This window comes from Danio rerio, chromosome 21, assembly GCF_049306965.1.
Source record: "Danio rerio strain Tuebingen ecotype United States chromosome 21, GRCz12tu, whole genome shotgun sequence".
Lineage (NCBI taxonomy): Eukaryota > Metazoa > Chordata > Actinopteri > Cypriniformes > Danionidae > Danio > Danio rerio.
Window position 1 is genome coordinate 12,232,373 of NC_133196.1, and position 26,073 is coordinate 12,258,445.

Genomic DNA, 26,073 nt, shown 5'->3' on the forward strand with positions numbered 1-26,073 from the left:
TAGCTCATCCTAAATAGACGTTCACCTTTGACATTTCCTTTAATAGCTCATACATATGTGGAACACTTTCATCGTGACTTTCAGTATTATTTATTATGACACTCTGTGTGCTGGAAGAGCCTCATCATTCCATACAGGAATATCACTTCATAATGTACACGCAACTCCCTCTCTTGCTCTCTCTCTCTTGATCTTTCTGTCTCTCTGCCATATGCACACACATTTACCTTACTGCCTTAATCTAATTGTATCTCAACAACTAAAACAATTTCCTGTAATTTAATTTAATTAACACATTTTCTTCCTAAAAGGAGGTTTTGTTGTTATTTAGCTATCCATTCCTAACAAATTCATCTATAAAGCAAGGCTCAGACGCACTCATTTGTAGATGACAGACAGGTGTGGCTGCTGAGGAAATGTGAGGTGCAGAGTAAAATACTGATAAACAGAAATGCAGACTAATTATAGAGGGTGGTGGATGATAATAGACCAGAGAGCAAAGGAGGAACTGGAGAGGCAGAGGGTGAGGGGCACGAGCACAGCTGAGGGCAGAAATATGACCCTTGCTTACAAACTCAGAGTCATACTGTACGATACCTTCTCCAATCCCACCGACCCCTGAGGCAGCGGGAGAGCTGTGATTGGTTCACTTACGTTCCACAGTCACTGTGATCACTATAATAGAGATGGTTCCCCATTGCCAACCGCATGTGGGTTTAGACTGCACCGTGAAGGCAGAATGATTTTGCATTAGGCAGACCATCGCGTCAGTGAGGTATGTAAACAAACAAAGCCATGCAGTTTGGATGAGGATATTCCTAAATTGCTGCTTATTAAATGATGCTAATTTTTCAATTCATATGTTGTCTCACTCAAATTATTTGATTCCATTTGGGTCTTCTCTATTATATATAAAGTTTTTTCTCTGTTTTGTGTGTAGCGGGAGGGAAATGTGCTGGTGGAAGTTACTGGAGGCAAAGTTTCCCAACTCGGGTTGGTCTTCGAGGAGGAACGTCAAAGCATTTTTACTTCCCCGAGTAGCTCAGCTTACACCAGAGACAAGAATTTAACTGGCTGTGTGAGCAACGAAGAAAGGTGTCACAGCTCTGATGTGCATCTCTGCATATGTCCCTCTCAATCGGACAGTCACGTGTCTTCTAAGGCGGGACATGCTGAAGGAAATGGATCATTTCTACATTCTAACATTGGAAACTGTACAGTAAAGCCATATGTGGAAGAAAATATTCCACAGTTTATAATGCCGTTTGCTCCAATTTGTACTGGAAATACTTTCCTGCATCGTAGTTTTCTGAAAGAGGACAGATCACAGGCTGATCTAGATCTTCCTGATAAAAAGATTATTAACAAGATAAACCTTAAGAGTAATAAAAAATCAAGCAGCAGTGACGATTCTTCTGAAGATAATTTTCATACATGTCCTGACCAGTCTTTATCTTCATCCTCTGGAGATTCGGATGATCCTTCCATCACAGATTCTGGTAGGAAACCAGCGTACAGTGATACATGTGACATCGGCAAAGAACTTTCTAAGTTACTTTTACTCACTGGAGAGCATTTTATGGTGTCTGAGGACAAACGCATTGCATATGTGACTCTAGACTTGGACGAATCCCAACATTTTGGACGTTTTTCCTTGCCAAACTGTGAAAAACAATCTAAACCAGACAATATGCCCCATAAGACCTCTAAGACTTCCTCAGATGGTAAAATGCGCTCTAAACATAAGGAGAAACCAGATGACAAGCAGCAACATGGGATTCAAGCATCAAAAAAGCAAGATCCGCAGCCTCAATCTCAGGTGAAAAATGAAGGAGCAGGTTGTGAAGATTGCCCAGTTGCTGTTATTGAAACTATCGTCATCACAGAGAAGATCATTCCTAAAACTCAAGGGAAGAAGAAAAAGAAGCATGTGCAACATGGGACACCAAAACCCGAGAATGATGCACCGACTGATGTAAGGAGTGAAAGCAGACAGAAGAACGTAAATGGCAAGGCTGAGAACCTTGAACTAAAAGTGGCATCAAACAGTCTGAATAAACCAGTGGCCCAGCCTTCAGGCAAAACGGACATTACTAAAAAAGACAGCGCTCAGAAAGTCATGTCAGTGAGACCCAAAGTAGAACCCAGCATGGCCAAGATGGATCCAGCCGGTGTAAATGCCACTCAGAAATCCAGCCCTATTAAACTCAAAGCAGACACCTTTAACACAGCCAAGATGGAAAATAAGACGTGCACCACAGATTCTTTGAGCACATGTTTACCCAGCATGCTGAATGATGACATTAAACGGAGGCGAATCGCAGACGACCTGTCTAGAGCAGTTCCGATAAGGACAAGGCCACAGCTGCCTGCCATTTTCCGCCAAGCAAGGAAAGATGGGGAAGATGTGACCCGGAGAGCTTATAGTGAGGTTGTCAAGCAGAAGAATTCAACTCCCAAAGAAGGTTGTTCAAAATAATTTCTGCTCAACTTTAAAAGCAATTCAGTTAGTATCCGGCTTGGTACCAATGTCCAACTCAAAATAAACTTCTTTGGAGGTTTTCTTATAATCCTGAAGACCAAGGCCCAATCCCGAATGACATCATATCCCTTCTTATAGCAACCTCTAATTGGTCCTTCATGGGCACAAAGATCTCTCCAATTTTTTTAAAGAAGAGATTCTCAACTTAAGATCCTCAAGCTCCAACTTTGATCAAACACACTTATTCTTGTTTGTTTGATTAGGCTTGCATCTTAAGTCTTTTGTTAAGTGGATCTCAAGGACCAGAGTTTCTCTGCCCTATAGTATTCCTCTTTGTTCATACTTTTGTTAGGTAATAATTTAAATGATGGTTATGTTCACCATTCGGGATTGCTTGGTTTGTTGGTTTCAGTTGTGTTTGATTAGAGATGGAGCTAACAAAATTGGTGACCTTGTTTAGCTGGCCTCCTATCTTACTGTAGTTTAGGTGGATTTAACTGGCTTGCCAACTGGTATACTTTCTACTCAAAATATTCTACACCAGGGGTGCCCAAACTTTATCTTGTAAAGGACCAAAATCAAAACTTTATTAAGGCTAGTGGGCCAAAAGTAAATATAGTTGCCATGGGTAAATTCCAAACTAAAAAATATATATTTATTGTCAAGTGACAGTATTTACGTTTTAAAAACTCAGATTTATTTACATTTCATTGAAACATTTAACTTCAGTTTGCTTTTTTTGTAGCTCAGCAAACAAACAAACAAAAAAGGTTACATCAAATAGTCTTATAATAATAATGAGAAAGAGAAACTTTTTCTGAAAAACGACAATATTTTTACTGGGCTAGAAAACGCTTCTTGATTTAGGAATTTCTCAGCCTGATCTCACGAGAAAACATAAGTATTTTACGTTTTGTCAGTTTAGTGGCTAATTCATACAAATTCGTGAGAGTTAAGTCATATGAAAATGTAAGATTTAAAAAAGGAGGCGTGGCACTAAACGCTACCCCTAAACCCAACCGTCACTGGATAATAAGCAAATCATACTAAATTGTATGAATTAGATTGTTAGAATTAATAAAAATTAGCCACTAAATCAAAAAGTTATGAATTGCGGTGGGATTGTGATGGAATTTTTTGATATTTGGACAAAAAACAAAAAACCTTTAAGTAAGAAAATATTTTGTTGCAGAGTAATATTTAATCGTAATAAAGGGTCTATAAATGACCTGTTTCATGTTTTTTTTTTTGTAGTTGTGGTTCCACGTGTAGTCTCCGAGATCCAGGCTGATCCAGTTCCTGCTGACCCCCAAAACATCTCGCTTTGGTGCCAGTTCAGCCCCATTCCACCTGAAGCCACCATTAAGTGGACTAAAGAGGCAGCAGTTCTGTCAGAGATAAACAAAGTGTAAGAAAAACCTATTTTCCCCATTAGCCCCTGCATTACTTTATCTATTTACTTTATCGTCTGGCTCTTGGTTTAAAATTGAGTTTAGCTAAAGGAACAAAATTCTACAGGACTTTTTTTTCCACTTGGTGGCACTCTATCCTTGTCCTAATCTGCTGTATATTTTGGCAGAGTCTTGACTGAACATCAGCGCTCTGGTGATTCAGCCATGGCTTGGAGTGGGAGCAAAATGTACCTTTTACATAACAGTGTGATTCATTTTTACTAAATGCTGACTATGCCTCAGACGCTCTCAGAAAGGTCTCTGCTTTCCAGAATGGCCCTTTTCAGTTGTTTTGAAAGCTTTAGCTGAATTTATAGTGTATAAAAGTTGTCTCTAAGGCCATGGCATTTGATTAAGTAACTGAAAGTATATGCCCAGTTATGTGAAGAAATATTGATTTACTGTACAATACAATGTTCTGTAAAGTTGTTGTTTTTTTCCCGCAGAGAAAAGGAAGATGGGCGCTTCACACTGACCATTATAAAAGCTTGCAGTAAAGATCTAGGCTTTTACAAATGCAGTCTGATCGTTGCCAATATTTCTGTTTCGACCTCTGAGTACCATCTCACATCTGAGGGTAAGACACAGAGGGCTGCTTTCCGAGTTTAAGTTGATTAAAGAGGCTGTAATGAAACTTTTAATTTGCTAATGCACTCCATGACTAAGCAGAAAGTTACAGCAGGAAGTTTCACTCAATTTCTGAAGCTTCAGCAAAGAAACTATTTTAAAAGACTTAATAAAAACAAGAATTTAACTTTTTACATTTGTTTATTTACTTTTAAATTGTCAGTATTCTTATTTATAAAAAATAATCATTCATTCATTGTCCTTCGACTTAGTCCCTTTTTAATCAGGGGTCGCCAAAGTGGAATGAACCACCAACTTGTCCAGCATATGTTTTACACAGCAGATGCCCTTCCAGCTGCAACCCAGTCCTGGGAAACATCCACACACACTCGTTTACTAAGGCTAATTTAGTCTATTCAATTCACCTATAGCACATGTCTTTGGACTGTGCAGGAAACCGGAGCACCCGGAGGAAACTCACACGGACATGGGGAGAACATGCAAACTCCACACAGAAATGCCAACTGACCCAGCTGAGACTCGAACCAGCAACCTACTTGCTGTGAGATGACAGTGCTAACCTCTGATCCATCGTGTCACTATAATAAATATTTAAATGATTATTTTTTTCAAATAAATTGTTCTTTTAATGTTTATATTCATGAAAGAATCTTAAAGCAATAAGCACAACTATATTTATTTTTAATCGCTTTATTTATTTAATTGCAAATTGCAGTAAAAATACAGGTATTTATTTTGTGAAATATTAATGTTACACTGAAAGCTTATTTCTACCAAAATTAGAAAAACAAATGTAAATACATGAAACTTTTAATTTCACAGTTAGGTTAACATTATATAAATGTATCTACTTCTATCAATTCAATTGTTCTTTTAATGTTTATATTTATCAAACAATACTAAAAAATAACCTATATAAAATAAATAAAAGCTATATTTATTTATATTTTTATCTATATTTAAACTATATTTATTTATTTTAAAGTTTTAGTTTACATTTGCTTGATTGAAAATTGCATCAAAAATACAATATAAAACAAAATGCATTATTTTGTGAACTATTAATGTTACACTAAAAGCTTACTTCTGCCAGAATTAGTCAAACAAATGTAAAAGAAACTTTTTAATTTCACAGTTCTGTGCTTTCTTGTGACTGCAGGTTAACATTTTTATCACAATTGTGACTTTTTAACTCACAATTCTAAAAAAAGTTTTAATTGGGGGAATGGCTAAAAATCTAAAATTGCAAGAAATTAACTGATTCTTTAAACAAATTTAAAACAAACTGTTGTCAAAACATTTATTTATTAAGTGAATGCTAAAACAAAGTCTTTCAGAAATTGTCCAGCAGGCACAGGATGTCAACATGACATCAGATTAATGTTGTACCCCACTTGTGTATTTTGTTTGGAAATGAAAATCAGTTGGTTTAAGATGTTGGCTCGACGTTGGGATTTTGGTCCCTTTCCAACACAACCTAAAATTTACCAAATATTAACGTCATTTGATGTCATTATTGGCATCAAAATTATGTTAACGCTGCCTAGAGATTGAATTTTAGTCACCTGGCATTACATCTTATGACGTTGTGTGCCTGCTGAGTGCATTTGTTACTCAAGAAACAGTATTGCAATCAATTCTGAAAATGATTTCTAGAAAAAAATTACGGCATGCTGTGGCATTATTTCTTTTTCAAGATTCTTTGATGAATGATTAAAAGAACAACATTTATTTCAAACAGATATGTATGTAAAGTCACTTTTTCACAATTAAATGCACCTTTGGTCCATAAAAATAAAGTATAAATCAGTATTATGTCAAATTTGTGTATTAGGTCTCCATTGTGTTTGGGGCAACAAATCTATAAGCATGAGAAGACAATCAAATAATGGCTGATTATTTTTAATATAACTGTCAAACATGTCTCATTTCAGTTCTGATGGAACTAGTCATTCCAAGTCACGATCAACCAGGTAAACAGACCTTAAATTGCATGCTCTCTTAAGAATTTGATGTTTTGCCAAGTGGCTAAACAGTACAATGAAAATCTGAAATGTTTTAATGACTTCAGTATATGATTGGTTATGATATCATGTTTTTCAATCTCTCAGCTGAGCCCAGAGTTATGGAGGGGGATGAAGAGAACATCCAGTGCAGTCCGTTGCTCTTTAAGGAGGATTTTTTGTCAGATCAGTATTTTGGAAAGAATCAGCCTGCGAGCATCCTGACAGAAAAGGTCCACTTTGGTGAAGGCATGCACAGAAAGGCTTTCAGGACCACTCTTACAGAAGGCAACCTGCCACGATTCAGACCCGGCCACCCATGTGTCCTGAAAGTCCACAACTCCATCAGCTACGGGACCAAAAATAACGAGGAGCTTGTTCAAAAGAACTATAGTCTGGCTGTGGAGGTGAGAACTGACCTCTACATTAGGGAGATGTTTAATTAAAAGATTAACTTGGGGAAATTTGTGACTGATTATGATTGATTTTTTTCTTTATTATCCAGGAATGTCATGTGCAGAATACGGCCAGGGAATATATTAAAGCGTACAATAGTGTGGCCAAATCTGCAGAATCGTTTGGAGACCTGCCAGAGTGAGTACAAAAACACTGTTCAAGTCTTAAAGGGATAGTTCAAACAAAATTAAAACTCTGACATCATTTACTCACTCTACGAGTTTCTTTCTTCTGTTAAACGTTAAAGAAAATATTTTGAAAAATGTTTTTTTAAACCTGTAACAATTGACTTCTGTAGTATTTGTTTTTTCTACCATGGAAGTCGATGGTTACAGATATTCAGCTTTCATCAAAATTTCTTCTTTAGTGTTCAAAAAGGTTATGGGACCACTTGAGGGAGTGTAAATAGTTTTTTTTGTATGAACTATCCCTTTAAAAGGATAGTTGATATGGAAGAGGCTAAGGGTCAAGCAATAATAATACAAACAATAATAGATTTGAGTCATTATAATGTGAGAACATGTTAAACTTCAAGAAAATGAATGAAATTAAATGTTGAGAATTGACTTTTATTAAATTTCAAGAATGATATACACCAGTATGTCTCCTTTAAACATGTATTAATTATTGTTAGCACATTGTTAGCATACATGAATATTACTATACTAAAAATATTTGAAAGATTTTTTTTTTAGCAAATATAGTTATTAACATATTGTGCAGATAAATCATCAAATACATACAAAAATGAGTAACACACAGTTCTGTTTTTTTTTTACAACCAAGTACAAATGACCACAAAAATACATGTGTGTAGTTAATAAAAAATAATGTAGTAAATGTAAAAAGATAAATAAATAAAAGGGGTTATTTGTCGTCTGCTTCTAGATCAGTACTATCAATATAATTGAACAAGGTTTCCATGTTGAAATATTATTTTAAACAATACATAAGTCATACACATACATACACACTTGTTGGTTGCTTTGGAGGTGTATGACGACTCTCCATAGGCATAATGTACTTTATGTCTTTACTCTAGGCAAACTTTGAATGTGAAAAGATGCCATTAACTGTTTTGTAAGCATTTTGAATTACAAGGACATAAGGGGTTGTCCTAATAAACCACAACAATGTTGTAATACCTCATATCCATGTCATTATACAAATGTCTGTCCTTAAAAACCACCAAAACCAGCACACAAATTGTACTGACCATTTTGAAAGATGAAAAAGTGAATTCCTCAGCATTCACAAACTTCAATACGTGACGTGTATAAAGACACAATAAATGAATGAAACCAATATGTATTAAAAATGTGTACTTGAATATCCAGGATCATCCCTATTTACCTGGTTCACCGGCCATCGAACGACATCCCTTACGCCACGCTGGAGGAGGAGCTGCTGGGAGATTTTGTGAAGTACTCAGTGAAGGACGGGAAGGAGATCAACCTGATGCGTAGAGACTCAGAGGCCGGGCAGAAATGCTGTGCCTTTCAGCACTGGGTTTATACACAGACTGAGGGCAACCTGCTGGTCACAGACATGCAGGGTAAAAACTCCAGATTACTATAAACATCACGACTTTAACATTAACATTACTCGCACATTGTGACAATAACAATGAACTGGGTTATATAGAAAGGTGTAGATTTAAAACCAAGGAGTGGTGTATAATCCTTTCTCTTTTTTTCAGGTGTGGGCATGAAACTGACAGATGTTGGAATTGCTACCTGTAAGAAAGGGTAAGTTCAAGTTAGTATATTGAATTATCACAGTGCTCAGTACAACCCATTTAAAAAAACAACATATTTTTATTTATTTTTCAGTGAATATAGGCAATATATGTGTTGTGTATTTGGACAAAACAGATTAATTAAACCGTTACATGGTTTCCGCTACATTCATCCCTCTGTGGCAGGGCGCCACACCAAAATTCATTTAAAACATTCAGTCGTTTTTTTAAAATAGCGGGTTATAATCGCACCAAAACGTATTAAAAGGTAAGTCAATTATAACAGCGCAAACATTTCTGTAACCGTAGTGGTGCTGTTCGCTATTTGTTTAACCCTTAAAGGTTACATGCTGACTGACTGACTGACAGACAGGTGCGTGATGCGTGGGGCCAGCAAACACGACGTGGCTTTCAGTTATGATGAACAGTTTCCATAATTATACTTTATAGATAAAGGTCTATAGCTCTTCATATTATGACATTTTCTTGCTGGAGTTTATAGCGGTTTTACTTCAGGACGCATTAATGCCGCTCTGTAGGTCTATTGGAGACATTCAGAAATATTCCTAGCAAGTCTTATAAAAGTTGGAGACATTCTCGTTACATAAACTCACTAAATTGCACTTTAGCAGCGATTATTAGAGAGCGCACAAGAAATGCTCATATTAGTGTATTGTGTATTTATATAGCTGGAAAAAATCATAGAGGAAACACTGAGTTATATGCATTAAATAGTAGTCTGGTCAGCAAACATCTTTAGAAATGAAAAGATAATACATTTAAACTCAAGTGAAATATTTTAAAAGCAACAAACAATTTACAAACAACAAAATTTTAACTCTGTTTGATACATTTTTTTTTTTATTCAATATTTTCCCCTAACTAATAAATTTAAGCTACAAATTTTTGGACCACTAAATTAAGTTGTTTTGTTAGATTAACTCCAGATTTGGCTTCATTACTGACTAAACCAGTGGTCACCAAACTTGTTCCTGGAGGGCTGGTGTCCTGGAGATTTTAGCTCCAACCCTAATCAAACACACCTGAACAAGCTAATCAAGGTATTGCTAAGTATACTTGAAACATCCAGGCAGGTGTGTTGAGGCAAGCTGGAGCTAAACCCTGCAGGGACCCTGGCCCTCCAGGACCGAGATTGGTGACCCCTGGACTAAACTAATGTATACGCACAAATATAAAATTGTAAAGCGTCCTACAGGAAATAATAATTTAAACAAGAAATTTGTGAGGGGTGTACTCATATATGCTGAGCAATGTATATCACAATGATGCAATAACTTAAATAATATATATATATATATATATATATATATATATATATATATATATATATATATATATATATATATATATATATATATATATTGTTATTCATTTATTACTATGTTTGTTAATTAAATACCCAATTATGACACACATTACATGCAATTAATATAATTATTAATAAAATATTTAAAATGTAAAAGTCATTTTTTGTTATTTAAATATCTTTTTTCATTTACATGATATTCAATTATGTATAAAACATTGTAAAGTTGTGATGAAAGCAGAAATATTGATCAGGATTGTTGTAGCTAAAAAGAATATAAATATAACCTAAAAATACTACTACAACTAATAATAAAAATATAAAGCGAGAAGGTCGCAAGGTTCGAGCCTCGGCTCAGTTGGCGTTTCTGTGTGGAGTTTGCATGTTCTCCCTGCGTTCGTGTGGGTTTCCTCCACAGTCCAAAGACATGCGGTACAGGTGAATTGGGTAGGCTATGAGTGTGTGTGAATGTGTGAGTGGATATTTCCCAGAGATGGGTTGCAGCTGGAAGGGCATCCGCTGCGTAAAAACTTACTGGATAATTTGGCGGTTCATTCCGCTGTGGCGACCCCGAATTAATAAAGGGACTAAGGCAACAAGAAAATGAATGAATGAATGAATGAATATTATTATTATTATTATTATAGTATATAAGAACTTTACTGTAATGAGTTGAATACCATTATTATCTATCTATAAATTAATTTTATGTACATTTCATATATTTGTATGTGAAATATATATATAAAAAATTGTAATGTGTTATACATTAACAGTATAGGTAATAAAAGTTCTTACATTTAAATGATGTAAAAAAAAGTGTAATAAAATTAAATAAAGATATAATAATAATAATAATAGTTATAATATTTAAAAATTATTTCATTAATTTAATTCCTTGTTGTATTTAAGTGATATTATGTACACTGTAAAAATGCTGGATTCTATGATCCAAGAATTATGGTCTTGCAGCTCATTTTAAATAAGTAGTGAGATGTAATTATATAGTTAATATAGTTAAATATGTTTTGAGTGCATTGCAAAAAAGGATGAGATTATTATGAAAGCAGTGATATAGATTTTTTGTTTATTGTTGCAGCTATAAAGGATTCAGAGGAAACTGTGCGACATCCTTCATCGATCAGTTTAAAGCTCTTCACCAATGTAACAGGTACTGTGAGTTACTAGGCCTTGTGTCCCTCCAGCCCAAACCCAAGCGGACCGTCGCCCCGCCAAAGCCAAAAACACAACCTGTGCCAAAGAAGAAAACCTTTGGGCCCGTTCTGAATGCCAAATCCTGATCGCACAGAAACCCTGAACATTTTCTTGTAAGCTTAATAGGTGTTTGAAGACCGTAATAATGACGTCTTGCTCAGGGACAAACATGTTTCTGAGCTGTTTCTTAAAATGTAAGATGACATTCATCTGTAAGGACAGTAGGGAGTTTACTTCTTTCTTGAGAGTTTTTTTTTTTGTGCTATTTTAAAAGAGCGTATTTGTTTTTTTTAATGTTTTTTAAGAGTAGATGCTCACAGAATTTATATTAAATGTTAATGACTATCTTTTGTTTTGTTGGTTGTTCAAATTGAGAGAATAATGGAGGGTAAAAGTCAGTGTTTTTTCTGGTTTGTTTGAAAAGTTCTGAATTTTGCCAGTGTTGCTGCCATCTGCTTCTTTATTATTAGCCCACAGGCATTTTTGTTTTATAGACAAGCCAAAGCAACAACAACAACAAAAAAGGTTGGAAATGTTTCATGTTTTTTCTTGCGCTACATTGGTGAAAATAAGTATTGAACACGTCACCAGTTTTCTCAGAAAACATATTTCTAAAGGTGCTGGTGACTTGCCCAGATGTTGGTAACAACCGAAGAAATCCATATATGCAAAGAAATCAAAATGAATTAGTTTACAAATTAAGCTATGCATAATAAAATGAAATGCAAAGGAAAAAGTATTGAACACATGAAGAAAGGAAGGTGTAGAAAGACAGTGAAAGCCTAGACAGCAGCTGAAATCTCTCAGTAGTTCTTCAGCAACCCTCTGCCCTTTCTCATTCCTCATTAAATTAATATTAGCTGCTTCAGTCCAACATCTACAGTACATTAGCAGAAGGATGAAGATGAAACCATGGTGAACATTTTAGCAAGACAATAACCCAAAACACAGCCAAGAAAACTTTTCAGAGAAAGAAAATCAAGCTGTAGAATGGCCCAGCCAATCACCTGATCTGAATCCAATAGAAAATACAAATTAAAGATCAGACTTGATCGACGAGACCCACAAAACCATCAAGATATGTACACTGTTGAAGTCTGTGAAAAACACACCTGAGCGCTTAATGTGACTTTATTCTTCATATGAGATGCATCTTTAACCTTCCATCACCAGAAAAGTCTTTTATAGACAGCATTAAATACGTTTAGGTAGTTCAGCATTTTCTCCTTGTGTTATAACATTGTTATTAAACATAACTCATTGTTCAGATTTGTTTTGTTGTTTTGTTTAATTTATGTTTGTATTGTTTGGATTTTTACCAAAATCTGGTTCAATTTCATGTCAACAGCTCCTTTAGAAATATTATTTCCAGGAAATAAAACATGACGAGTTCAATACTTATTCCCCCTGCTGTGTATGTTCGCATTTCTACAATACTTAAAATAACCACTACAGCTTAAATAGATATTTACTTGATGAGTGGTATTAAAGTAAAACATTATTGTAAATGTAAAAATGTATTGTTAGCAGCTGCTAAAATTTACATGCAGAGCCAAATCTTTATTATCATTATTTTTTTAGACAAATGTATTTAGAGATTCATAATTATTATTATTTTTTTCTTTTCATTGTTTATCTGTTAATCTTTGGAAAGGGTGAACTGGAAAAAAACTATTTAAATGGGCTGAATGTAAACAAACAAATTAAATTTAGTAGTTCATCTTAATTTGTTTGGTTGGAAAATTTATTTGGGCTGGATTTAAATATTTACCTTAAAAATGTAGTAAATTCAATGAATCTTTTATTTCAGTGTATGATAAGGTAGTAAATATGATCCAATGGAAAATTTTGTACACTTGCCCTAGTAAACAGCTGTTTATTTGCCTCAGTAAGAATGACAAACCTTCCACCTTCACGTTTCCAGCATCCTTTCAAAGATCAAATGACTTACTGCCTCATTGCTATATATAAACCCACACGTTTAAAGCGATGTATTTGTCCTGTTGATACTAATGAACCGCACAAATAAACTGTGATGTTAGCCACTTTTTGCTTATCTAGATAGTCTTATCTTTAAGTATTTGTAGTCTTAGTTGTTTGGATTGAAGATTCAAGTTTTTAGATTCTTGGCTTTACTGAACCACAATCCACTTTGAATGAGCTTGTCTGAATGGTATATTGTATAATAATAAATATTGTTTTTCATTATGGAGTATTGGCTGTTTTGTTCACAAGTAGTTAATAACGTAAAATGCTTTAGAAATCTAGCTTTGCTAAAGATGAAAAAAATAAATGTAGATTATTTTCATTCAGAAATTGCACAATTAATTACAAAGAAACAGCAAACAACACAATCAAACATGAACATTTGGTCATATTTTCTTACATAAATCTTAGAGCAGTTTTTTTTATTTCATTATGATGCCATACTGATAATACTGATCAACATATATATATATATATATATATATATATATATATATATATATATATATATAGAGAGAGAGAGAGAGAGAGAGAGAGAGAGAGAGAGAGAGAGAGAGAGAGAGAGAGAAAAGTAAAAAACAATCAAATTTATTCTGTTATTCTTCCATATTTCGATAATTATATATATAATTATATATATAATATTCATGTGTTCATAAATGGGTGCAATAGTCACACTTTCTATTTTAAAAAATATTTAAAAAAAAAAAACTACATAAAAAGCTTTGTGACTGAAATCCTCAACATCAGCGATCTTATGCCACTATATATGCTCAAAAAGCTTAAACCTTGCCTCCATTTTGAATTAAGTAGTTTACCTCACACAGCTGCGTCATTCTTCTCTGATGTCTTACAATCCAAAGAAATTGTTTAACTCATTATCAACTCTAATACTAGCAACTGGGTCACTAGGCGAGGACTTCTTGTGTATTTTGAGCAGACTCCAATTCATCAAACACTCAAGTTTAAAAAGTCACGAAGTCCACGCGCGTTTGACATTCCCGCCGTAAAATCCCGCCCGTTGCGACGTCATCTGTTTCTCTGGCGCTGATTGGCTGAGGAGGTTGAGCGGTCACACCGTGGCTATTTAGTGTGATAATGGCGTTTGACGACAGATGATACAAACACCATTGTCACACTCCACAGCTCTGGAGGACAAACACACTGGTTGGAAACACACGAGAGAAGTGAGTTTTGTCAACATTTTTGTCTCGAAATAAGGCCTTTTAAACATTTGCTTATTTACGTTTTTGACCCTGTTTTCGCCAAAACCTGCAGCTACTTCATCAACTAAAGTACATCTATTTTAAGCTGCAAATGACTTTACTTATAATTATTATAATATATAATAACTTTTTTGTAATATTAACTATTATAACTGATAACTGTTATATAATAACTGACACCCGCATTTGAGTGATGACTACACAAAAAATAAATGATTAGTCATGACAGCATATATTTTTAATTCATTGCAACTTATAAAATTAAGTTTCAACATGATTAAATTAATTTAATAAGTTACGCAAGCTGAAGTTATTTAACACAATTTAAGTTCAATGGACTCATAAGGTTAATTTAATTAGGCTTAAAAATTTAAAGCAACCATGATTTTTTACAGTACTTTTTACAGTAGTAATTATTTTATCTATCTATTAGTAAAAACAAAATCTTACTGACTTCTGTGGGAATCTGTTTCTCGGGATTAACTGTTCAGTTTTGACTGTAATGTATATTTTAGTAATTCTGTTAGTTAAATTAATTCCTGACTAGTAAATATTACAGACCAGGTGTAAAATATTAAGCATTAATTAAATAGTAGTATCTATTTTATAGATACTAATAGTCATTTATTTGCTAGGCTACAAGTACTCATTTATTAGACAGTACCTTTTGTGACCATTACTATTAAATTTTTTTTTGTCTTGCTAATATTTTACTTGTATAACAATTTGACTAGTCTGAATGACCACAATAGAGTTCAATTAAAAAATATAAAACTATATATAAAAAAATCCTTTAACATTTTTTAAATTAGTATCTAGTATTCATTCATTAATTTTCCTTTGCTTAGTCCCTGTTTTTTATCAGGGTTCGCACACTGAATGAACCACCAACTTATCCAGCATATGTTTTGCGGATGCCCTTCCAGGTGCAACCCAGTACTGGGAAACACCCATACTCTCACATTCACACACATACACTACGGCCAATTTAGCTTATTCAATTAGCACATGCTTTTGGACTGTGGGGGAAACCAGAGCACCTGTAAGAAACATGCAAACTTCCCACAGAAATGCCAACTGGACTAGTCGGGGCTCGAACCAGCGACCGTCTAGAATGAAACAAATGAGTGCGAACAACTAATAAATAAGTACTAGTATGTAATAAGAACTGGTAGGACTAACTAATAAGTGTTAGTATGTAAGGATTAAATACTACTATGTTTAAAATAATCCACATCTGGAATACATACAAAACTGAATTGTTCATTTCTCAATTACTAATATCTTATAAGTAGGTCCACACAGAATCTGCACATGCAGAAATCCACAGATTTTTAGCTCATCATTGAGTCTATTTATGTACTAGTGTAAATGTGTGTAAATTTTAAGTTTTTGAATTAATTTCAGTAATATTATTGGCTAATATAAAAGCGTTCAGTGGTTCATTCCGCTATGGCGACCCCAGATTAATAAAGGGACTAAGCCGAAAAGAAAATGAATGAATGAATGAATAAAAGTGTTAATTTGATTTATTTACAATACAGTTTGTAAAGTAATATTTTTTGTATTTTAGTATATATTTATTAAATGATAGACTTGCTTTGTGTACTGAATAAGTGGAGCTAGATGGATTTGCATTGTAAACATTAAATAAAATTTTAAAGCTATTTTATTTCATAGATAATAATTTCGCATAAATCCGCAGATTTTTTACAAAATCTTCCGCAGAAAGAGCAAAAAAAAAAAAAGTCAGCAGATTCTGTCTGGCCCCTCTTATAAGAAAAACTAGGCTAATATCTAGTAAATAAATGCTTGCATTTAAAAAATATATATACTAATATCTTAAGAATGAGATCTAGGATTCGATGTACTAATTCAACTACTAATACTTAATGGAAGAATACTATTATCTGAAAAAGTTGGTACTATTAGAATGAAAATAGATGCTGTACATTTTATATATTACATGTCGTTTTTTCACTGAACTCAGAATGAACCTATAAACTGTGACTTGATTTTTCCGCTCTTGTCTGTTCCAGCCGCAGGTTCACACAGCTGTCATGTGCAAGTGTTATCGATTCTGGTCTTCTGTTTACGTGTCGCTCAGAGGAGTGCAAGATGACGGGAACCGTGCAGATGGCCTCTTCAAGCTGACGTTTGTGGCGTTTTCAACTTCACATCAAACTGCAAAATAGGTCAGAAAAATGAGCTAAACAAGGTCGCTTACATGCTTTCATGATCACTCACAGATTTTAACATTGAATATTTAATGTCAGCCACATGTATACAGTATGACTCTGGAATGTGTAAACTGATGTTACATAAATATTTAATTAGGTCAGATTTACTATTACTACTTCTACAAAAAAAAAGACATCTGCATTTGTTTGATCAATAATGAAGTTAAAACATCAATATTGCTAAATATTTGTATAGTTTAAAATAACCAAAGTTTCTTTTGGTGCATTAAAAAATGATTAGTCCCAATTTATAAGTTTCTAATTTAAATTCTACGTCACATCCACAGTAAAATATGCAGTGAAATGCTTATACAATCACCCATGATCTTACCCCCCCACACCCTCCAAAAAATATTATCAATAGGAATCTAAATTATGGAGTTTAATAATAAGAAAAAAACACTGCTAATTTAAAATATAGTATTGTTTAATGTCACATAATTCTCTAGAAATCACTTATTTATTATTATCATTGTTGAAAACAGTTATGCTGATCACTATTTATGTGAAAATAATGACATTTAAATAAGAAAAATATAATTTATTCTATAATGGTTTACTTTTCTGCATTTTTTAACTAAAAAAATATCTTAATATTATCTTTTTTTAATATCTCAAAAGTTTTAATATTTAAAAAATAAAACTTAAAAGGTACTAAAAAAGGGCATCACAATGGCACAGTGGGTAGCACAATCGCCTCACAGCAAGAAGGTCACTGGTTGAGCCCTGGCTGGGTCAGTTGGCATTTCTGTGTGGAGTTTGCGTGTTCTCGTGGGTTTCCTCCAGGTGCTCCGGTTTCCCCCACAGTTCAAAGACATGCAGTACAGGTGGATTGGGTAAGCTAAATTGGCCTTAGTGTATGCATGCCTCCCAGTGTTGGGTTGCAGTTGGAAGGGTATCCGCTGCATAAAACATATGCTGGATAAGTTGGCGGTTCATTCTGCTGTGGCGATCCCTGATTTATAAAGGGACTAAGCTAATAACTGGATGAAAGTTAAATAGTATGAAGTTAATAGTAACTTAGTTAATAAATACTAGTTAGTAAATAACAACTCATTAACTTAGTTAAATAAGAATTAAGAAAAATAAATAAAATTAAAGCTTGCAAGCTCACAGATTGAAGGTCGCTGGTTCAAGCCTCGGCTGGGTTAGTTGGCATTTCTGTGTGGAGTTTGCATGTTCTCCCCGTGTTCGCGTGGGTTTCTTCCGGGTGCTCTGGTTTCCCCCACAGTCCAAAGACATGTGCTATAGGTGAATTGAATAAACTAAATTGACCGTAGTGTATGTGTATGAATGCAAGGATGTATGAGTGTTTCCCAGTACTGGGTTGCACCTGGAAGGGCATCCGCGGCGTAAAACATTTACTGGATAAGTTGGCGGTTCAATCTGCTGTGGCGACCCCAGATTAATACTTCGACTAAGCCGAAAATAAAATAAATGAATGAATTAAAGTTTGTTTTTTTTAGTTTTTTTTTATTCTTTTCTCATTTAACTAAGTTAATGAATTAATGATAAGTTAATGAAAAATGAATTCAAAACTAAGTTAATATTAACAAAAAATCATTTTAAAGTGCTTTCATGCAGTTTTTAGTACTAAAACAAACTACACTAATAATAATAATAATAATAAACTTTAACTTTAATTCTTAATTAAAAGGTAAAACAAGCTTTTATTTTTCTTAATAATTTATTAACCTAATAAATACTTAAGTATTTATTAACTAGTATTTGTTAACTAGTATTAATTGTTACTATTAAAAATAATTTTTAAACTTCTTTCATGCAGTTATTAGTATTTATTATTATTATTATTATATATTTAAAAATATATTTTATGTATTTTATCTCAAGACAACATGTTTTTTTGTTTAGATTAATGCATAAAAAGTAAAACTGAAATCATTTTTAAAAACTAAATAGACATTTAAAAAAATGAATTTAATTCTGTTAATGCAATGCTAATAAATGAAAGCATTAATATCTATCACTTTTTTGGTGTTTTTTAATCCATCATAGAGGTTAATAAACTCAATGTAATCTTGTACAAATACTGGATTTTATTTTAAGTATAACTCATAAAAAGCTATAAAAAAAAGATTTCAGAATAATTTTGTTTATTAAATTTAATAGACTTTTTTCCCCAAATATGTGATAGATATTTTGACAATTAAAAATAACATAAATTCTCATGTTTATTTGTGAACGGGTGACTTACCACAGACCAAGTTCAGTAAATATGCCAGATCTTCATGTTTTTTCATCACTGAAAAAAGAAACATAAAACAGACCATCCACCAACTACAAACTCTGTTCTCCACAGCACACTCACACGCTCTCATAACCTCGTCCGTCTGCTAGAAAACAAGAAACAAGTCTAGTCCAGAGGAGAGTTTGCCATGACTGGTCAACCTGCTCTCCTTTAACCTCCATATATGTACCAAGAGGGGGTTTAGTCAAACAGTTTTGCGATAAGCTTACAGAAATATTGATCGGCAGTGAAGAGAGGACGAGGTCACGAACTCAAAACTTCAGAAAAAAAATACATTTGAAAAGCACAATTCCTCTAAAAGTCAGATTTGATTGACCAAAGTTATAGATATAAATAAAGGTCGGATCACCTGAGATCAAACACAATTTCATTTAGACATGGCATTAGTGATTAAACACAACTCATTAAGTTTCTATGCCTTGAAATTTCAGAAGGGTGCAAAAAAAAAAAGACAAAAAAATCAGCAGTGATTCCATTCAAATCCTCAAAAGAGTAAGTTAACCTTTTTTTCTGAGAAGTGTTGACAAATATGTTACCGGTTTGTGTTGAAGTTATGGCCTGGATTAGATTGCGGCAGTGTTTGGGCTCATTCTCTGAATCCAGAGCTGTTTGATGTGGGTGAGTTTGGAGTTGGACTTGTTTGTGATTGCAGAAAGAGAGCACTTGATAAAGTGTCCAGGACAGCCGGCCGCTTCTATTTGCTTGTCCTTGGATCTGATAGCCGTCCGATTGCACGTGTGAATGAACTGAGTTTCCTTCACCGCAGGACCTGTCCTACTGCATTCGTCAGAATTAAAAAACGTTTTTGAAACCAACGTATAGCATCATATACAAATATTATTTATAATATATCAGTAAAATAATGACTTTTTCCTGCTTGTTCAAATGACCTATTTAAAATAAGTTGAACCAACAAAATTCCTAAGGTTGTTTGGTGACAACTTAATTGTTTTATGTTCAATCAACTTATTTGTAAAAACAATTTACCTAATCAGTTCGTGTTGGTACAACGTGAAGGAATTGTGTGGAACCCAGCATTTTTTTTTTTTACAGTGTAGAAATCAAATGACATATAATGCATATTCATTTAAAAAGTGTAGTTAAAATGCTGTGAATAGTGTAACACATTTGTAATATGAAATACTCAAGAAAACTGTTTCCATTTTTTTGGCATCTCCATAACACAAAAAAAAAGACTGTTCCTGCACATAAAAATAATATAATCATGTTTATAATCATTTTATAAAAAGTTCAATTTTATAAAAATGTTCTAAGAAAAACACTCTCAAGTCAACATAGTGGCATATAAATATTATTCACAATAGAACTAAATGACAATGCATATTCGTTTTAAAAATGTATAATTAACATGTAGTCACTAGCATAAAATATTTGTTATATGAAATACACAAGCTAATTGTTTACATTATATTGGCATTTCCATAACACATGCACGCACGCAACATGATGTCTAATCAGAAACAATAAAGTAACCTGAACTACTGCATTCATCAGAAATAATATTGTATATATTTTAAAACAAATGTATAGCAGCATAAACAATCATTATTTACAATTTAATAGAATTAAAATTATTCTAGGTTGGGGGTTGAGCATTGGGCTAACAACCCACTTCATAAAAAACAAGATGCTAAGAAACAACTGTATGGTGTTACCTGAGAGTATGTATAATGCATATTAATAAAAAAATGGGTAATTAACATGCAGTTACTAGATTTTACCATGACATAAACGAAAAAATTATTTACATTATTTTGTCATCTCCATCTCTCTCTCACAGAAACAAACACGACTTCCTGTTCCTACACATACTGTAATATAATCATTTATAGAATAATTTTATAAAAAGTTCTATTGAATTTTTAATGTCGAAAAAAAAAAAACATTTTCAAACCTGCAGCATAACATATAGCAGCATATACAAATATTTACAATAGAACTAAAATTAAGCGTAAATAACATGAAGTTACTAGTGTAAAATATTTGTTATATGAAATACACAAGAACTTTATTTACATTATTTTGGCATCTTCATAACACATGCACGCAACACACACAAAGACTTCCCGTTCCTACACATAATAGTAATGTAATCATTTATAGAATCATTTCATATAAAATATATTAATATTTACAATTGTAATGATTTTTCAAAATATTGTTTCTTAAATAAAGAATAATAACAGTCTTTTGAGCATAATTGGCTTTTAGAAATAAATGATTACTTTTCAATTGACTTATCATTTTAATTATAACTTGTACAAATTATAATTTAAAATGATACCTTTATAAAACAACGTCTATGGTATCAAATCAGAAATAATTAAGAAACATTTTTTGTACAATTATAAGGAATAATTGACCACAGGTCAATAATAAAATAATGGTCAATATAATAAAATAATGCACACCGAAGTGGCCACAGCACAAAGCTGTTATTTAGTCAATCCTTACCTGAAACTACATTAGCTGTGCATTTATCTGAAAATTACTGTAGAATGTTCATCAGCCAATTAGAAACAAGAATTTAACAGCCTCATAGTATGACCACAAATCAGAAACATTACTTATAAATTACCAATCTGACAGTTTTTTTTTTTTGTCTTTATAACGTACAGTTATATGTTGTTGTATTTTTTGGCTTGCAATGTTTAGGCATAGGAAGTATAAAAAATTCAGTGAACTGAAATCCTTGAACTAGATTTGAAAAGACTGAATGGTTGCCAGATTCCACTCTGTTAGCTCTGCTGACTTTGACACAGGTCGAATCAATATATGGTGTAGCGGTGTATATTTGTAAGAAAAAGAAAACCCACACGATATAACACAAAAAAAAAAGTGTTTGCTTTTTTTGTTGGCTTTAGGCAGTCCAGTAAATGACAGAACTGTTTATGTCAATCGTCATTTTAGACTTCAAACCTTGAATAGTTCTTTGGGGAAATGTATAATCTTGGTTAAATTTACAGAATTCAAAATACAATGAGCCACTAATTGCATTCCATCCATTTTATGACATTGAGGCTATTGAGTAAAACACCACCACACTGAAATACCATTTATCAGTTTATTTTGAACCAAGTTATACGAATCGCAAGATCTTGTGTTGAGCAGGAACCAGACAGTAAATGTTCCTCATCAATAAAAAAGAACTGTCTCTACAAAAGAGGAAGGGTAATTTATAACAATAACAATAATCATAATATTATCACAAACCTACAGAGCCACAGCGGCCCGAAAAGTGTGAGTGGGGAGGTGTACAGATAAAAGTCAGGAAAAGAAAAACGAAAAAAAGATTTAAGTCCTACAGATTGTTCCTACAGATTCCAAATTCACACTGAAAAACCAGAGCAAATCTTGATTCACATTGATGAATCAAAGCGACTCTGGATTCACAAAGTAGAATCAGAGTGACTCTAGATTCGCATTGAAAAACCAGTCACTCTGGTTCTTTAGTGTGAATCTGAAGTCCCTCTGAATCTAGAGCAACTATGGATTCACATCGATAAGCCAAAGTGATTCTAGATTCACAATAAAGAACCTGTGAGACTCCAGATTCACAATAAAGAACCTGTGAGACTCCAGATTCACATTGATGAACCAAAGTGATTATAGATTTACACTAAAGAACTAGAGACTCTAGATTCGAGTTGATGAACCAAAGTGATTCTAGATCCCCATTAAAGAACCAGAGAGACTCCCGATTCACATTGATGAACAAAGAATGACTCTAGATTCACACTAAAGAAATGAAGACTCCAGATTCACAATGATGACCCAAAGTGATTCTAGATTTACACTAAAGAACTGGAGACTCCAGATTCACAACGATGAACCAATGTGATTCTAGATTCACACTAAAGAACTGGAGACTCCAGATTCACAATGATGAACCAAAGTGATTCTAGATTCACACTAAAAAAACCAAAGACTCCGGATTCAAGTTGATGAAACAAAGTGATTCTAGATCCTGATTAAAAAACCAGAGACTCCAGGTTCACATTGATGAAAAAAAAGTGATTCTAGATTCACACTAAATGAACAGAGACTCCAGATTTACAATGATAAATCAAAGTGATTGTAAATTTACACACACACACGCGCACACACACGCACGCACGCACGCACACACACACACACAAAACAAAGACTCTGGATTTGAGTTGATGAAACAAAGTGATTCTAGATCCTGGTTAAAGAACCAGAGAGACTCCAGATTCACATTGATGAACCAAAGTGATTCTAGATTGATTCACACTGAAGACTCAAAGAGACTCCAGATTCACACTGATGAACTAAAGTCACTGGAGATGTACACTGCAGAACCAGAGAGGCTCTAGATTCACAATGATGAACAAAAAGTGATTCTAGATTCACACTAAAGAACCAGAGAGACTCCAGTTTCACATTGATGAACAATAAGTGATTCTAGATTCATTGTGACTGCAAATTCACACTGAAGAACCAAAATGACTTCAGGTTCATACTGAAGCAGAGTGACTCCAGATTTGCTGTAGGGACGAGCTGTAATCTGATATGTTAGCAGCAGGCCGATTATAAACAATAGATATTGCACCAGGTGAATGAGTGCTTATAAAAGAAAAAAAAAAAGATAATCACATTCAAGTTCACAAATAGACGTGTTATGACCCTAGTGTGTGATCAATAAAGTGCCCTTTTAGGTACAGTGGTGTTAAAAGAAACAAAGAAAGAAAGAAAGACAGAAAGAAGGAAAGTTTACGACCTGAAAGTCTACAAGACTTGCAGTGTTGAATCACAGCGCTTTTTTTAAGATAGCTTCACTCTGTGTCGTTCTTTAATACTTCAAACACGTACAGTAAAAGAGTCCAACCGCTTCTTTCCCAGAAACAAAACTCATTTACAGCATTATGAACAGGTATAATCATAATAAAGATAAGAACAATACTTTTACAATTGAAGAAAACCCTCTCCGTCAAAACCACTTTGCCGATCTTTGCTCTGAACTGAGAAGAATAGCTTTAGAATTACTACGCAATCATATTGAAACACAAGATACATGTGCATGCCAGTTTTCATAGCAATACAATAATCATGTCGATCATGTTTTTTTTTTTTTTGTCTTTTTTGTTTTTTTACCCACGATGATATGAATTTTGAATATAGCCAGGCCACTGATGCATTTCTGATAATGTTGTCGTTTAAAATAGTAAACCACATTGTTGGTACAAATATCCGTTTACTCTGTAAGATAATTATAATAACAGCGAGAATAATAAACTATTAAAAACAACTGCTTGCTTCTTGGCATTGCGAAAGACGATAAAAAAATAATCCTCGACCAAGGAAGGAAGGAAACTTGGCGTATTTTGTGGGATAAGGGAGGATGAGGATTGGGACCTTCATCCTGGCTGTCATTCCTAAGGTAATCTGGTGTTAGTTAAACCTGATAAAAGAGTTCGTTGTTGCCACTTTGCTGAACGTAATGCAAAAAAGGGTGGTTTTTAATGCTGGATCAAGGCCACACCCATTCTGAGGCCACACCCACTGGGGGCTTCAAATACTGGAGTTTAGAATCCATAGCTGAATTTAAAAATAAAACATGTCAGGAAAGATTGTGATTTTGTCAGGAAAGATCTTGACGTACTGCAGGACTGTTTGTTTGACAGGGTTGACAGCTAATGCCGTTCCAGCTAGACAGATACATGCATATACTGCTGACATCACACACACCTGCGGCTGCTGCAATCTGGCTGTACAATGGCAACTCGAGAAAGAGAGAGTGTGTATGTGAGTTTAGATATGTGTGTGTTGTACATGTCTTTGCTCGTCGGTTGCATTAGGAGATCAGGTGTATAAAACAGGGGAGGGGGGTTCTTTAGTCGACGCCCTCAAAGCCTTGAGCGTTTTCCACCGCCATCAGAAGCTTCTCTCGCAGGTCTTCAAACGTTTCATACATTGGGAGGTCCAAGCGATTAAAGCTGAATGGGGAGAAAATGGAATTGTTCAAAAACGCATTCAGCGCATTAGCAGTAGTAAATCTGTGAAAGCCAGCATGGAATAACAAATACGAAATGTATTATGTATGTACAATTTGTAATGAAATATTGTGAGAAAAAAAAGGTTTTTATCTAACAATTAAAATATAATATTTTACAATTCTGATTTATAAAATTTGTATTAAACGTATTAAAGTAAAATTTTTAAACTTTTTTTTCTAACTTAACTCTTTTTCTGACTTCTAAAAACGCAAATATTTTTTTCTGACTTCTAAAAACGCTAATGTTTTTTTTTTCTGATATCTAAAAATGTGAATTTCTTTTCTGACTTAACTCTTTCTGATTCTAAAAATGAAAAAAAAAAAAAATTCTGACTTCTAAAAATGTGACTTTTTTTTTTTTTTTTAAACTTGGCTATTTCATGACTTCTAAAATTTTAACTTTTCTTTCCGACTTCTTGTAAGTATTTTTTCTGACTTCTAAAAATGTGAACTGTTGGTTTTGCCAATTTCAGACTGCATGATTTTCGAAGTAGTCGTGTCACAGATGTTTTCACACTGCATGACTATCTGGGCTAGCTTTTCGTCGCTGCTTTGTTTACACTGCAAGATGGATCAGCGACAGGGACATTCACATTGTATGACTTTACTATAGGAAGAATCGCTGACAACTTCATCCAAACTATGTCTCACAGCCAAAAACACGTAGTATATCTTTTGTTATTAACTACATAATGAGAAAGAAGCCTTTAATGGGGTTGAACATGTACATGTTTGCTCACCTGGGTTTAAAGGGAATTAGCCATTTCTCCTCAACATTGACAATAAACTAATTTCTTTCTGTATGAAACGTCAAACAGACACAGTTGCTCCTGAGTCCTGTTAAACCTCCACTAGTTTTTCCTCCATTTCATGGGTCCAAATAAACCGAAAAAGAGCGCTTTTAACTTCTCCCCCAGCCTCCCGCTAGCCTTCAGCAGGTATACACACACACACACACAAGTGAATGCTGCTCTCTCATTGGCTGTAGGCGATGGCTGATGTTATTTTCAGTCAAAACTCAATTCACACGGCATGATTTGAATCGCCGACAGCTC

The 26,073-nt window shown here is 33.8% G+C and overlaps 2 protein-coding genes, 2 long non-coding RNA genes and 1 other non-coding gene across 56 annotated transcripts in view; 2 read left to right on the plus strand and 3 right to left on the minus strand.

Annotated features, from left to right (window-relative positions):
• Positions 1 to 13,470, plus strand: part of alpk2 (alpha-kinase 2) — a 31,024-nt gene extending 17,554 nt beyond the window's left edge. For 2 of the 4 annotated variants that reach the window (XM_073934773.1, XM_073934774.1), the window contains 9 exons: positions 941 to 2,465; positions 3,737 to 3,890; positions 4,380 to 4,510; positions 6,456 to 6,494; positions 6,633 to 6,931; positions 7,030 to 7,118; positions 8,318 to 8,535; positions 8,680 to 8,728; positions 11,145 to 13,470. In XM_073934773.1, coding sequence (XP_073790874.1) covers positions 941 to 2,465; positions 3,737 to 3,890; positions 4,380 to 4,510; positions 6,456 to 6,494; positions 6,633 to 6,931; positions 7,030 to 7,118; positions 8,318 to 8,535; positions 8,680 to 8,728; positions 11,145 to 11,346 — 2,706 coding nt within the window. In that variant the 3' untranslated portion in view covers positions 11,347 to 13,470. Of the gene's footprint in view, positions 1 to 706; positions 776 to 940; positions 2,466 to 3,736; positions 3,891 to 4,379; positions 4,511 to 6,455; positions 6,495 to 6,632; positions 6,932 to 7,029; positions 7,119 to 8,317; positions 8,536 to 8,679; positions 8,729 to 11,144 lie in introns of those variants that run through there. The other 2 variants (XM_073934775.1, NM_001423781.1) reach the window with 2 other exon arrangements.
• A 505-nt stretch (positions 13,471 to 13,975) lies between these two features.
• LOC141379988 (uncharacterized) overlaps positions 13,976 to 26,073 on the plus strand; it is a 33,587-nt gene continuing 21,489 nt past the window's right edge. The window contains exons 1-3 of one of the 2 annotated variants that reach the window (XR_012397175.1): positions 13,976 to 14,433; positions 16,512 to 16,667; positions 19,413 to 19,473. This is a non-coding gene — a long non-coding RNA (uncharacterized lncRNA). Of the gene's footprint in view, positions 14,434 to 16,511; positions 16,668 to 19,412; positions 19,474 to 26,073 lie in introns of those variants that run through there. The other variant, XR_012397174.1, reaches the window with a different exon arrangement.
• Positions 14,324 to 14,399, minus strand: mir122 (microRNA 122). Its single transcript, NR_030058.1, has one exon. It is a non-coding gene; the product is annotated as a microRNA 122 (primary transcript).
• Positions 16,413 to 19,118, minus strand: LOC100536431 (uncharacterized). The gene is made up of 2 exons (XR_001797119.4): positions 18,928 to 19,118; positions 16,413 to 16,656 (listed from the first exon to the last, which is right to left on the minus strand). It is a non-coding gene; the product is annotated as an uncharacterized lncRNA (long non-coding RNA).
• The window catches only part of nedd4l (NEDD4 like E3 ubiquitin protein ligase), a 166,227-nt gene continuing 162,206 nt past the window's right edge, over positions 22,053 to 26,073 (minus strand). For all 48 annotated transcript variants that reach the window (XM_073935866.1, XM_073935865.1, XM_073935858.1 and 45 more), the window contains one exon: positions 22,053 to 24,959. In XM_073935866.1, the coding sequence (XP_073791967.1) occupies positions 24,857 to 24,959 (103 nt within the window). In that variant the 3' untranslated portion in view covers positions 22,053 to 24,856. The remainder of the gene's footprint in view (positions 24,960 to 26,073) is intronic.